This window comes from Ammospiza caudacuta, chromosome 11 (genome assembly GCF_027887145.1).
Source record: "Ammospiza caudacuta isolate bAmmCau1 chromosome 11, bAmmCau1.pri, whole genome shotgun sequence".
In the NCBI taxonomy this organism is placed as follows: domain Eukaryota; kingdom Metazoa; phylum Chordata; class Aves; order Passeriformes; family Passerellidae; genus Ammospiza; species Ammospiza caudacuta.
This window is the reverse complement of record NC_080603.1, coordinates 17,684,988-17,699,578: the sequence shown is the minus strand read 5'-3', so window position 1 is coordinate 17,699,578 and position 14,591 is coordinate 17,684,988. Positions and strand designations below refer to the sequence as shown.

The 14,591-nt window shown below is 45.0% G+C and overlaps 1 protein-coding gene across 1 annotated transcript in view; it reads left to right on the top strand.

Moving 5' to 3' along the window:
- The window catches only part of LPP (LIM domain containing preferred translocation partner in lipoma), a 254,599-nt gene that overhangs the window by 49,015 nt on the left and 190,993 nt on the right, over nucleotides 1-14,591 (top strand). Inside the window, exon 3 of the mRNA XM_058812127.1 lies at nucleotides 5,470-5,671. Coding sequence (XP_058668110.1) covers nucleotides 5,479-5,671 — 193 coding nt within the window. The 5' untranslated portion in view covers nucleotides 5,470-5,478. The remainder of the gene's footprint in view (nucleotides 1-5,469; nucleotides 5,672-14,591) is intronic.

Here is a 14,591-nt window from a genome sequence, read left to right as displayed (position 1 = left end):
TGGTCAGCCTCAGCCACTGCATTTGACTAATTAGAAGATTGGAGGTGAAAAGGACAAAGCAAAGGACTCTATTTTAGCAGGGCATTTGAGGTTTGTGATTTGGGGAATTTCAGGCAGAAAAATGAAGACAAATCAGCTTAGAGGAGAGACAGCCAGATATGCAGGTTGCAGCTCCAGCAGAAAGGGACAACGGGTGGCATGATTTTTTGCATTGTGAAGGATGTCCCCTTTGTTTAGTTCCAGAGCCGTTCTTTAAAATTCATTTAGAAGGTGATGTAAAGTCAAAACTTTTCTCTTGACGTCCTTTTACTTGGATGGAAGAGAAGAAAGAGTGGGGAGGATGCAGTTTGCCTTTCTGCACTTAGAGACAAACTTGAGTTATCACGGGAAGGTGATGCTTGTATTGTGTATCAGAGAAAAGCCCCAACACAACTTTCAGTTGCATGTACTGGCAACACACAAGGTCCTAATTCCCTGTATCTGATCAATCTCTTGGCCTTAGGAGTAATGGTTCACTGTGCATGGGTGATACTAAGACAGAACATCATAGACCTACATGAAGGCAGTGAATTTAGGAAGGCGTGGGATAGAAGGCAGAGCAGACAGTCTGTAAGCACAGACGGTTGTTGCTCATTTTTTGTTAAATACTGTTGCTACCCGCTACGAAGCATTAGCTTAATTAACTCAGGGACAAAATCTTCTGTCTTGGCGAAGTCCATCAACATCCAAGGAGTGTTTGGTCCATGTTACAAATACGAAAATGAAATGGAGATTTATTTGGGTACAGTCTAATCACAGAAAAGCCAGCCTGTCTCAGAGATGAAAGTTTGTCAAAAGTAGACAAATTGGTACTCTACCCTTCCATTGCTTATCACATGTAAGGAGAAATTGACTTGAAACCCTCAGTTTTTTACCTTTGCTTCTCAAAGGTGAATGACATCCTGTAATTAAAAGCAAAAACAAGCTCTTATGCCCACACATTTGAAAAAAGAAAAAGGCAGTGAAAAAACCTTGTCAGGCTGTTATTACTGCATGGTATTATCTGCTATTGATATTCCTGGTCTGACATTTTTAGATAATGCGGTCTCAGCTTGGGATTCATGGATTCCAGTTCCTCTGCTGTGGTGTATTCTTTCATGGTTAGAATTTTCTGAACTTAGAGCATTAAGATCCTCCTAATGATAGAACCAGAGCCCACTGTTTGCCTTATTTATGCAGTGTGATTTCACTCTTTGCTCTTAATGCTATTTATCATGGTTAGTCTGGTCTTATCCTCTGCCTCCAAAAGTAGGTGATGACTAATGCTTCCAAGGAAGGAAGGATAACAGAACCTCAGGCGTCCACAGCTGATTTCAGTCAGGTTTTTGTTTTTGATATTATTCATCATTTTACCTCTTCTATTTTAAGTTACTATTCTTAAAAATGGTCTTATGCCATCAGCCACCATTTTAGAAAAGGTAGTTGGAAAATTGAAGAGTGTTCTGAGTAAATATACATGAAAGAATCAAGAGAAATCTGCCCTTTACAGGGAGTTTAATTGATACTTAATTTAAATGCTTTGGTTTGATTTCAGCAATGATCTGGCTGCATTCTGAAAGGATCTACATAAGGAAGAGAGGCAAGTCTGTAATGCAAATGACTGGCGCATTACAAAATGCAATGGTTGAAAGTGGATCTAGCTAAATTTTAAGCCTGACATAAAGAAGAAGCTGTGATTATGGTGCTTCATTTTTTGTCCAAACAATGTACCTAATGCTGTGTTGGGTTCTCCAGCACTTGCATTGTTTCAATTGAGGCTACATATGCTTTATAACAAATAATCTTTAGCTCAGCTGAAGCTTTGCAGAGTGGTGATCTGGGATGGTTCAGGGTTAGTCAAGATGATCAATGAGAGGCTTTCAAACAGTGACACAGAGAAGATTTAAGGGATTTTCTGGCAGGGAGAGGCAGTGAATTTGGGAAGGGGGTGTTGCCAGAGTGGTCACTGAGGAAGGAGTCACAGAAAAAGCCTGTAGCAGTCAGATTGGGAACGGAGCTGTGAGCTGTGCATGACTAAGGATGGCTGAGGGAGGGTGGCAGGCAGATGTGCAGAAGGCTTCGGCCAAGGCAGAGGTGTGGCACTGACAGAGGAGCAAGAGGTGTCTGTCCCTCTGGGAGCATTCCCAGGGACATGGGCTCTGCTGACAAAGGCTTTTCCAGCCTTGCTGCGTTAACTGTTTCGTGCCTGGATCTACCGAGGTTTGCCAGGAAGGGGCTCAATGAATACAAACAGCGCCTGACAAATTTCTTGCTTGCAGCAGAAATGTGGGGGCAGCTGTAGATTTAATCAGTAGGTTAGCATTGCAGTGAAAAATAACTTTTAATGGAAGAAGATAGCTCAAAAGTGAAAGGTGTGTTTGCTGGCTGTGTTGCTGGCTAGCCAGAAAAGCTCTGCTGTTACCTATCGGGTGTTCCTGTCCAAGTGCAGGCACCACAGTGACACTCAGGCAGTGACGTGGGTAAGAGTAAGTTTAGAGTAAGGGAATTAGGCCCTAGTTTTCCTATGCTATTTTGGTTCATTTTGCACGTCACAAATGTTCTGCTCCAAAGAGGCTCCTGATGGAAAACCAGGCAGTATTTCAAGGAGTGGAGAGAGAGCACTGGTGACTCTGGATTAGCCATGGTGCTCCAGCGTGGAGAAGTCTGCTGAAAGGTGGGCTGTGCTTGTCTGCAAGCCACTGTCCCTTACAGTTTTCCTTGCTTTTGGCCTTTTACCAGCCAAAATGGAGGGAAAATAATAGCAAGCTCAGAAGTTTAGCTTCAGCTTTTCAAAAGAAATTAATTCATTTTCTTTTTCTATGATCTTGCAGAGTAGTTAGGCTAAATTTAATTGAGTCTGGGTAGCTGAGGCTCAAACAGATGAGGAAAAGGGAACTTGCTGAAAACACTGTCAGGGCACAGATAGCAAAAGCGAGTGGCAGTAAATGCATAACAGAAAATGAGATGGGGAGAAAGAGGAAGAGAAAAGGCTAATAGGGAAACAATTAGAAAATACCACCATGGCCAAAACAAAGGCGTTAGAGGTTAGCTGAGAGGGAGCTGTGTGCCAGCTTGCAGTCAGCAGCTGAGTTACAGCACTGTGGTCTCTCTGCTCCCAAGCTGTCCATAGGAGCAGTCTGCTTTATAAGCTCATTTGTTGAAATTCTCCCATTGTCTTCAGCCGTGCTCAGTGCTGTGCAACCTTGCTTCTGGAGCAGATATTCTTGGTTTGTGCATCACACAACCCATCCCTGTCATCAGCCCAGCAGACCATGAGGGTTCAGTGGGACCAAGGCATGCTGCCTGGGGGTTGTTAAGGAACATTCCAGAACAGGAATGGTGATAATCTAGTCAGTAATGGGATTTTTTTTCTTTAGCTTTGAATCAGCATGGAGTTAATGTCCAGGGTCTGAGGGTGCTTCATTGTAGCAGGAGGCTCTTTGATATTGGATGTCAAGCCAGAGGCTGAAAACCTGTCAGAATTAAACTCCAGGATGCTTTTAGCAATGGGTAAGGTACAGTCATCTTTGGATGTAATAACTCTGCAGAGTGCAGGCTCGTCCTGTTTAGCTCTTAAGGCTGACTGCCTCATTGCTTTCTGCTCTTAGGACCTAGATAGTTGTCTGAGTTTTATTGCTGCTTTTACGGTTTTGAAGGATGTAGGAGGAGGAGGCAGCAGTGCAGGTGAATCTTACTGCAGGAGTGGCAGTCATTTTCCAGGTCCATAGGGGCTGCTGCTGGTGCTGGGAAGGGCCTGGCAGTGGGACCGTGGTCTGTGTGCCCAACCAGATCCTTTGGGACTGGTCTCCTCTCCTGCCCTGTGGGGACGACCTGCCTTTCACTTCTTGCTTTCAGAATGATGCTCTGCACTCTTACTGTGGGTTGGACAGCAGGCCTGTGAGGGAGAAAAGTCGTGTCCTTGCAGCTCAGCCTTGGATCCATCTCCGGACTGCTTCTGCCATGCTCCTGTCTGCCTCATTTCTAGGCAGCTCCAGTGCCTTCCTTTCACTGGTATTGGATGCCTAGTGCAGCAGGTTCACTTACTGGTGGTAGGAATTGTGAAACCACTGTCTGCACATCGAGCAGTCAGGCTGCATGGCCAGGAAGAGACAGAAGTGTTGGGACTGGTGCTTGGCACCTGCCAGTTCCTCTCTCACGCAAGGAGTGATGCAGGTGGAAGATGATCAGAAATTGTCACCTCCTAGTGTTGGGTCAGACATTGGGGCTTAAAGTAGAAATTACTCCTCAAGCAGGAAGCTGTTTTTTGAAGTAAATTTCCTGGTAGGAATAAGCACACTTGTGTATCCATCAGTTTTAACAGTCATTGCTCTTAGCTGGAGGTGCTCACCTTGCACTACCATGTGGAGATCTTGCTCCTATCTCTGGCACTGATCCTTTTCCATGATGAAATCAAATCTTTGCTGATGGGGTCACAGGTTTTGGTAGCCTTAAGGGGTTCTGACACCAAAGCAGTGCATGGGCAGGAGCAACAGGGTGCTCAAGAGCTGCAAAATTAGCATTGACTTTTGTCTGTGTGGGATCTTCATTTCTCCATCAAATCTCAAATCCAGCTCCATTGGACCATCTGATGGTACAGCAGAACTATCATGGCTACCCAGCGAGTGTGGTTTGTGTGTGGTGAAAAACACTTGTTCATTGGAATTAACAGGATTTTTATGGGCAGCATTTTCAGCAGCATCCGAACCCAGTTCTCAAAAGTGATGTAGGCTTTTAAGAGGCCAAAGCCAAGATTTTCATAAATAAGTAATGATTTGGGCTGCCTCTGTTTTTTGTTACACAAGTCTAAAAGGAGCCTGGTTGTCAGGGGTTGTGAGATTCTGGCATTTATTCAAAATTGACATGCTTTTAAAATGTCTTAAGCTGGGCATTCAGAAATGGAGGCATCAAGAATGATTAGCTACTTCTGAAATCTGTTTTCTTAAAAGTCTGAATGAAAATCACTGGGGCATGGGGTCCTAAATGACATGTGAAAAAGTGCTAAAAGTGTATTTTGGAAGTGTGTGTGCCTGTCTGTGACTAGACTTGTCCCCGGAGCACCTGCACTGTTGTACATTAATGTACTCAAAAAGGCCTAACAGGGAAAGGCAAATACATCACTACTGTACTGAATGCAGGGTGGGATTGATGGGCTGCTTCAGGGTATCAGCCTGTTTGTGCTCTGGTTTGAAGAGGAAAATAGCAATGATTATTGCAGGTACCAACAATAGCCTGATCAGTAATTCTGACCTGCTGGGGAGAGAAAGACAAATTTGCATCTCAAGTCCTATGTATTAGGAACAACATATTTAAAGTTAAGCATGAACCAGTTAAACATATTTTGAAGGGTTTTGTAGGATTGATTTAATAAACGAGAAAAATAGTAGGATTGCAGCTGTTACTTCCCCAGCCTAAACTCCTAATGTATGTGTGACTCTCTTTGTGTCTCCTCAGACCTGAAGCATGTCCCACCCATCCTGGCTGCCCCCCAAGAGTACCAACGAGCCTGTTGGCCACGTTGCTGCAAGGATGGAGACGACACACACCTTTGGCACTCCCAGCATCTCCGTGTCCACCCAGCAGACCCCAAAGAAGTTTGCACCTGTGGTCGCCCCCAAACCAAAGTACAACCCATACAAGCAACCAGGAGGTGATGGTGAGTATTTATTTTCTAGGAAGGAACCACAATGGCCTCATTCAGAGGAACTGACTGCAAGGCTGTTCTAGATTTGCTCTTTGTTGGTGAGTTTGTGAGAGCCTCCCTTTCTCAGGTCATTCAAATCAAGAAGGAGGTGAAGGTATCTCCTCCCCTTGCTCTGGCTAGCTGCCTTCCTGGAAGTGCAGGGCTGTGGGGGGACATGGGGACAGATCTTTCTCAGTTCTAGCTGAAAGCAGATGTCCCATGGCCAGGACTGGTACTTTTCAAGGCATTTTGCTTGCTTGGTCCCTGCTGACACATAATGATTCAAGGAGCTTGGGCTCAAGCAACCCTTTTCATTATTGGCTCTTTCACCCTTGCACAGGCGAGTGCTTTACAAACAAGGGGTTGATCTGTGGAATATGAGTATAATTGGGAGTGGTAGGGCATAAATTTGGCCAGTAAGTCTGGAAGTGTTTTCTCTCCAGTCTGCTGGATGGGTTGTCTTAGTTCAGTTTAGTTTTAGTTCTTTCCCTCTACTATGGAACACTCTTGAATATGAAATAATTGGGAAAGTATTTTATGGCCATTGCAATGGTCTCTGGAAGTGTTATGTCAGCAAAACAAATGCCTGCCAGTCACTGTGTGTCAGCCTCCCTCTACTTCTTGCTGTGAAAGTCCTCTCCAGATGAAGTTGAGCAGCAAGGGTGGGATTTGAGTTCCTGGCTTGTGGACACACAGAGGGGAGTGAGTTTCCAGGAGCAGGAGTGCATGGCTGGGAGCATCCCTGGAACTTGCAACTGGAAACCTGCAAATTGGAGCACCTGGGATGCCCCTGGCTGACAATGGAGAGTTTGTGATGGAACTGCAGCAGAAACAAGTGAAGGCCAAGGATTTTAGGAGAGAGTGGTAGCTATTCTGGCCAAGCAGGACATTTCTATTTCTTGTGATTTACTGTAGATAGAAATGGGGGGAAGTTCTTCCCCTCCTCCTCTCCAGCCTTTCTCCAAAGAAAAGCTCAGCTGTATTCAAGAAAATGGCCAAACCAGCTTTTGTATTTGGTTTGGGATGCTCGACATTGTTCCTTCACCGCTTTTTCCTCTTTTATGTTGAGTACAATAAGATAAATATCACCTGTATATTTTTTCCTCTTTCTGCTCTATCTTTTGGAAGCATATACGTTTTCAGGAACACTACAGAGTAATGGAAAAGAGAAATAAAAACAAAGCAGCATATTAAATCTTACACTTGAGTGATTTTCTAAAGTTAAGGACATTTTATAGGAAAGTTGGAAAAGCCTGATGAGTGTTTTGGGTATTTTTTGTCTGTCGCTCTAACTTCGGAGAATTCAGAACAAAAAAAGAAAATGTGTTGGAGGGGGAGAAGCGAAGTCATATGCACCTGTTCTGCTGCCTTCCATAACAAAACTTAGTGAGAAATAGGAAGGGAAAGACATTTGGAATTTAAAAAGTAAAAGATAATCCATTTCTAAAATGCAAAGAAAATGTCACCATCAAGTCAAGTGGAAATTCTTATTTTTCTAATTCTCTTGCAATTAAAAATAATAATGGAATATGGCCCTTTTTTTTCCTAGGAAATCTGTTCTTGATCAGTCAGGATTTTTTGTGTGAAAAAGGTCAGTATGTCTTAATTGTCAGTGTTTTAGTGATTGTAGGTCTAATTGTATGTGGCTCAGGAACATTATCACCTTCTAAAAAAGTCCCGTGTTTCTTGCCATTTGTGGAAGGAAGTTTTCCCAAGGAGCAGAGCAGGCACTGCAGGCTGAGAAGGGGAGACAAGGCACTCAAACATTTCTCATTGTTCCTGGTCCTGCAAGCAGTCAGGCATTGCTGGGTCTGCTGGGAACCAGGAGACATTCGGGAGCTCCCAGGGGACTCTGTCAGTGCCAGTCCCTTGCCTTGTCTGACACTGGGCTTTTAGAGATCCCATCATTATCTGACAGGCCTGGAAGAGCTGAGGCTTGGCCAAGACCTGGTCAGAGGTAGGCTTAGTGATGTGACAACATGCCTGCAGCTTCAGCTAATCCTCTTGCAGAAGGTGACACGCTGCTGGTTGCTGTCAGCAGCCCGTGCAAAGCCATAACCATCCATATATAACCCTGAGAACATGAGGCTTCTGGGATCTGCCAGGCAAGGGCTGGGGTGAGAAATAGTTAGCCCAATGTACTTCCTTCACTTGCTACAGCTCCCTTCTCTCTTCCAGGCTCCCTAATTGTTTTTTCAATGACGTCCCTGATTTCTGCAGCAATAATTCAGCCTGGGAGATGGCCCCAGGCCCCACTGGTTCTCTGCTTACAGGGGCACTGCCATTTTGCCTCAGTTTGTCCTCTGCTGGACACAGGTTTTCCCACCTGATTAGCTGTGAGTCTGTAGGTAGGGGAGTGGCAGCTTCCCCTCAAACCCCAGTGTGTTTTCATCCCTCCTACCCTGCCAAAGCTGCTTAACTGGAGGCACATGGGCTTCCCATGCATCCTTCTGCTGGAGATGATAGGAGCAGCAGCACTGCTCTGGGGAAGGGTTGTCCTGCTGCTATTATTGGTCAAGAAGTGGCTGTGCTCCTCACAGCCTTGGCTGCCCCAGCAGGGTCACTGGAATTGGCTCCCTGCAGCCTTTGTAGTTCTGGAATCTCTCTGGGAGACTGGCAAATTCTGTTCCTGGTAATTTCTTCAGCTCATTGCTGTTAATGTTTAGGATGTGCATCCTCTGGCCTTGTGGTTCTTATTATTATTTTGTAGGTGTGTTGCTTGTATGTAGAGGGTCTGTTCAGCTGATCACATTAGTGGTTTTATTTCTTGATCATATTGAAGGCAGAGGGGAAAGACACTGGAGTGAAAGACTGTGGAGCAGGTGCTGTGTGTACCCCCTTCTCCCTCCCATCTCCTACCAAAGCATTTCCTTAGTGTCACCTTGACTTCAGTTTTACTTTTTATTTCCTGATACCTGCACAAAACTCAGCCAGAAGGTGCTGATTAAAAGCTGCTTAATGGAACTTTAACAGAAGGTTAGAAATGGTTACATGACTGAAACAAAATGAAATGGCAGCAGCCAACAGTTTATAAACAGGAACATTTTACTGTGATTTGAAGCACTCAAGGCATGTGTTCAGACCACTGAAGTAGCAATTTTCGTGGTGCTGCCAGCCCCCCTCCATGCTGTTTGCCATGCTGAGTTGCTGCAGCTTGTTTCACACCAGATTTATCCACTCATCAAAGCAGAGACCATGTCTTGCTCTTGCAGGGATCTGCCTGGGGGCCCCTGGGTGTGACTGCAGCAGTGGTAGAAGTAATGATCATAATGGTAATCATCATCAATAAGGCCTGAGCCCTGCTTAGCATTCTGCACAGGTCCCAGCCATGCAGGCAGGCACAGCCTGTTTGTACAGGTCCTTCCAACACCTGCTGTGGTCTGGGCTGTGTTTCTGGAGGATTCAGTGCTGCCACTCCCCAGTGTGATGCTTTGCAGGGGATTAACCTTGTCTGATCCTGGGAGGTGTGAGCAGCACAGTTCCTGGGAAGTGCTGGTGCTCATCATCTTACAGAGCTCCGTATTTACCCCCCAAAGAGAGGAGAGGAGAGGAGAGCTGTTCAAGCTTGGGGAAGATGTTTATCTACAAGGTGGACAATTGTGAATTGGCAGGAAGTGTAGCTGCTGAGGAATTAGGCTGGAAATCAAAATTAAGTGTCCAGATGTCTGAGCAGTAGCTCTAAGAGTTTAACTGGGGTCTGGGGTGGTCTTTGGAGGGAGCTAGATGTGTCTGAAGTTTGACAGCATCTTCTCTTCATGCTGGAGGAAGATGAGTCCTGAGATGGATGAGGCATCAACCAGCCATGGGTCCTGACAGTCTGCTTCTTATATATTTGGCTTCTTTCTCCATGCTCACGTCTTTGGTATTGCCTGCCCTCTCCCTCTTTTCCTCAGCAGACCCTGTCCAGCAGTGTGCACAATGGGTTTTGTCCTACACCAAAAATCTCTTAAAGAAACTAAGGTTTTTCTTTGGAGGAGTTGGTATTAATTTTGTTTCATTTAAGAGCAGTGGATGCCCCATCATTTAAAGTGCTCAGGATCAGGTTGGACAGGGCTTTGAGCAGCCTGATTTAGTGAAAGATATTCCAGCTGATGGCAGGGGCTTTGGATTGTATTATTTTTCAGGGTCTTTCCAATCCAAACCTTTCTGTGGTTGCCTTTCCTCCTTTTGCTGCCACTTACTTCTCTCTTGCTCTCTGGCTCTTAGACTTATATTGGTATTTCAGCATCTTCAACAGAGCTGGAGCCTTAGGGAAACACTGCCACACAGCTGTTCCCATCTATGCTGGGCTCAGGAAGATAGAAAGGATTTATAGCTTGCAGATGAAGCAAATTCCATCTTTGCCTTAGTTCCAGAAAATGGGGCCTCACCCTGCAGGGCAGAGTAAGGTGTCTGGTGTGGGGTGGGGTTGGTGATAGCTGATCTGCTGCCATAGTGCCTGCTACTGTGGGGCTGGTGTTGCTGGGGTGGCACTGGGGTTGTGTGCCAGAACTGGGGGCTTCAGAAACGTGTAAAGTCTGTTGTCAGTCATAGGTGCTCAGAAGAGCCTGAGTCAGGGCCACTGGATGGCTTGGGAGCAGTGAGTGACAAACTCTGCAGTGTGAGTCGCCTTTTGGTTTGGATCCTTTTGGTGTGGATCCTTTTGGTTTGGATCTTGTTTTGGTAACCACAAAAGTTCTTTCCCGCCTTGGTTCCAAATTAAGCTCTGCAAGTTCAGCAGAAACACGGCTGTGCTGGAACAGGTGGAGCACAGTGCTGAGCTGGGGAGGCTCAGCTGGACTGCAGGGCTGGGTTTCCAGTCCAGCATTCATGAGCACTGGTGCAGCTCCCTGGGGATTGAATGTACCTCCTCTGCCACTGTGTGCTGTCACTTGAAGGATGATTTCTTGGTGGTAGGGAAGAAATTGAGTCCATCCTTGCCTACCAGGAAGTGACAGAACATTGAAGGGCTCCCAGGAGGTCTCCTGCTCCTGCAAAGATGATTCTTTCCACTCCCTAAAAACCAAATCTGTCCTATTCTTGCAATGCCTGTTGTTTGTATGAACAGGACCATGTGTTTTTCTCAAGCTGCCAGAGACAGGCTGAGATGCTGCAGTGCCAGCCCTGGTTAGAAAGGGATGTGCAGCAGCATCCCTCACAGGGCACTCACTCAGTTTGTGGGGCTGCCCAGGGCTTGGAGGTGCTTCTCTGTCACACTCTGGGGCTCTCAGGACATGCTGTACAAAATTAGCCACGTTAGTTTATGCTGTTGGGTACTTCTAAATTCAGTATTTATTAGTGCTGATGTCTCTCCTTCTAACTGCCATCCTTGGTGAATATACTATCTTCAGAAACATTTAACATGGATTTAATAATGGGAACTAAATGAAGGGATCAGCCTCAAAGCCATCTCGTCCTTTCTCCTTCCTTTCCTTGGGCACCTTTCAGATATGGTGAACAACAGGTCTCATGTGAAGGCCTTTGAGGTTTTAATTGCCTTTTTTAAAAACAAGTCTCCTTCAATTTACCTTGGTTGGAGGAGGGGACAAATGACTGATGAGCAGGACCAGCTCCAGGGCAAGGCTATGCCAGGGACACCAGTGTGTGTTCTTGAACCCAGCTGCTCCAGGTTTCCCAGAGCTTGACTCTCTGTGCCCTCCTCTTTTTCATGGGTGTGGAGGCTTTTGAGCACTGGTGAGTTATGTTCTGCTATGTCTGTAGGGGACTGGGGGCATGAACTATCAGGCTGTTTGTTGTTTTGCTGTTGTGTTTAGGGTTTTTTTTCCCAGGCAGATATACCTAGTGGGTTTTGTTTACAGCAGCTGCTATCAGTAGCTCTGTCTTAATTTTTGAGGCTTGGGTATGGATTTATTGGACTAGACACTGTGTGTTATAGCTGTGCTGTTCCCTGCTCTGCAGTCTTTGACAGTTCATAGAAGCCAACAAGGTCCAGAGTCTATTCATGATTTGTATTGAGAGCCCTGAAAGAATAAATTCAGGCTGACCTGAAAGATTATGTGGTTTTTTCATTTTTTTCCCCTGGTTGCCTGTGCTGGTTCTGTTCCATAGCAGGAGGAGTTCTCACCTGTGGAAGGGCTGTGTTGGCTGAGAGGCAGAGGGGTGTTGTACCTGCTCCTTGAAGTATCTCAGGAGCTTCTGCAGTGCTGTGCTGGTTGTTGGAGGAAGGCTGGGGTGCAGGCACAGGGAGCTGTCTCATCCATGCTCCTGTGGTGGTTTTGTGTGTGCACTGTTCAACACTAACATCAGGTAATGCAATTATCCAGAATTGGACAGCTAGCAGGAGCTGGCTGTCTTGCATATGTTAGGAGTTATGCCTGTGGACCATTGCTACTGCCCAAATGAGGCATAGGAACACGTTGTTACTCTGAATTGAGTCCTGGGAGTACCAGAGTATTTGCAGTGGGATCTGCTGGTCCCTCTCTTGCTCCTCATCTCTGCCACTAGCTGAAAAAAAATCATTGATGCTTCATGGGGGAGGCAGTGTCTCAGTGGTAGGACAAGAAGATAGGCTGAGAAGTGCTCTAACACTTTTGTGGTCCCATCAGTTGCAATGGATGATGTCCCATCCCTCACAGCACCGAGCTCATGGAGTTGAAAAATGTGGTGTGAATAGAGAGGTGACCTTGCTTTTGCAAGTCATCCTGACCACAGCCCCCATGTCAGTGCTTGTTTCTTAGAAAAAGCTGTTTTAAAGTGCATATTATAAACTTTTAAAGTCTTTCCTAATCCTTCCCTCATTTTTCTATGTGTTTCTTGTGCTGAATGAGATGCAGCAGATGAAGCAATACTTTATTCATTAGTGTTAGAACTGCATCATCCACAGGCTCTTACAAAACACAGCTGGTGGAAATGATCTTGAAACTCCAGGCCTCTTTGTGGTGGGCTTGCTACCTTCACACAAGAGCATTTAAAGCACAAGCAGAGCCCCTGAACGCTGCAGAATGAGTGGGAAGGTGGGGGTCCCTAGCTGTGAACCAGTTTGGGGCACCCTTTTGGAAGTGTTAATTGATTTCTCTCGAAGGAGATTCCTCTCTCCTCTTGGTTAAGAACCGAGTGAAACCAGTTGGAAATGAGTGGTGGTTCTCATTTGTGTAAAACTGGGTTTAGACTGCCCCAAGCAGGCTGGGCCATGTTGAAGAGGGATGAGACCAAGCTGGTGCCTTTGTGCCTGGGCAGCGTTGCTCCACTCAGTAATTCTGAGTTACAGGCACAGGGAGTTTTGCCCAGCTGTCCCCAGCAGAGTGACCAGTGTCAGGACCTGGGAGTCTCACCAGTGGGAATAAACTGGCTCTGTGTGGGGCCTTCTGTCTTGTTAGCATTCATCCAAAAAGTTGTTTTGTTTGATAAGAGTGTCTGCATCTGCTTTTTTTTTTTTTTTTTGACAGAGACAAATCCATAGAACTGTGTCTTGGCTTGGCTCTCAGGATGAGCATTTTCTTTTTGAAATTCCACCTCAGGGAAAGGCCTGGGAAGAATGCAGCATAAAACAAGTGCATAAAAACTGTTATTGAAGTAGTTTACTTATCTGTAGTTCACAAAATGTCAAGTCAAGCCACCAGATTTTATTAAGTATTCTGACCATGTTTTGTTAGAATTACAAATATTAAATTTTCACAGGCTCTGGAACACATTGCCTCTTATTTGGGAACTACTTGAAGTAGTGCCTAGCCTTGGGTTTCATTCTGGTGAGTGAGCTTATATTTTCTCAGTTATTTGGTATCATAAAGCAAACATTGCACTTCTCAGCAGGTAGATTCTTAATTTTTTTTCTGCCCGGACTATTTTTTCTCATTTTCTTTTCTCCTGTCTGTCTGTTCTTCCAAGAGACTATATTTAATTTTTCCACTTCATTATTTCAAACATCAAATAGTGATTCATCTTAGCAGTGGCCTGTTCTGTGAACCACAATAGTTTGGGTAGAAGAAAGAAAATGGGCAAAAAAGGGAAGGGAAAAAGAGAAAGAGAAGACATTTCTGACACACTGAAATGGAAGGGAAGTATCGTTTAATAACTTGAATTGCAAACGTCTGTCATCAACCATATCAAACCTTTTTTTAACAGGTAATATTTGTCCTGTATGTAGTTTTACAGGGCTGTGATGCCCAGTCCAAGCAAGAGAGCAATGTTAATGCAGAAATAGCTTGAATTCAAGCAGGCAGCACTTGTCTCTTTTATTTTGATCTGAAATGTTAACATCCTCCAGATGCTAGTCTGTTAAATAATAACAATTGTTATATGATAGTTAACAGTCTAGTAATTTTTTTTTTTTGCCATTCTTCACACAATGCTGCTCTTCTACTCACTGGAAACTAACTATTGCAGTAAAGGATTATATGTATGCTTTTCCTTTTCTCTGCCTAAAGCTTTTTTATTTTGCCAGGCTGAGTCCTGCTAAATCAGAGCAGCCAGTAAATGTCTCTTGGATTATATTACAGGTTGGTGTAATAAAAAGGTTGGAAGAATGAATGAGCAACTCTTGAAGCCACAGAAGCCGTACCTGTGGCCAAAGAGCAGGCATTTCTAGCAGTGAATCCTACACAATTACAATTTGGACTAAATATACCAGGCCTGAAGTGTTTGTTGCTAAGCAAGCATGTTTAGATGGACTTGGCACAGGAGTTGAGGGTCTATGAGCAGGAGTGAGAATCCTGTGGCTTTGCTTTGCCTGGGGAGGGAGATTTTGCAGGAGATGAGCAGGGATCTGCTCTAGATCCTAATAAGCAGAAAGTTTCCTACTATCTGAAAATTCCCCTTCTGACTTCTTCTTTAACCAGCACACACACTGCAAAGTCACAGCTGTGGAGGAAAGTGCAGGAATGCTCCAGGGGGCTCAACTGGGGATTTACCCAAACTATTTGAGGAGATGAAGTGCAAAAGACTCACATGTCTCTTC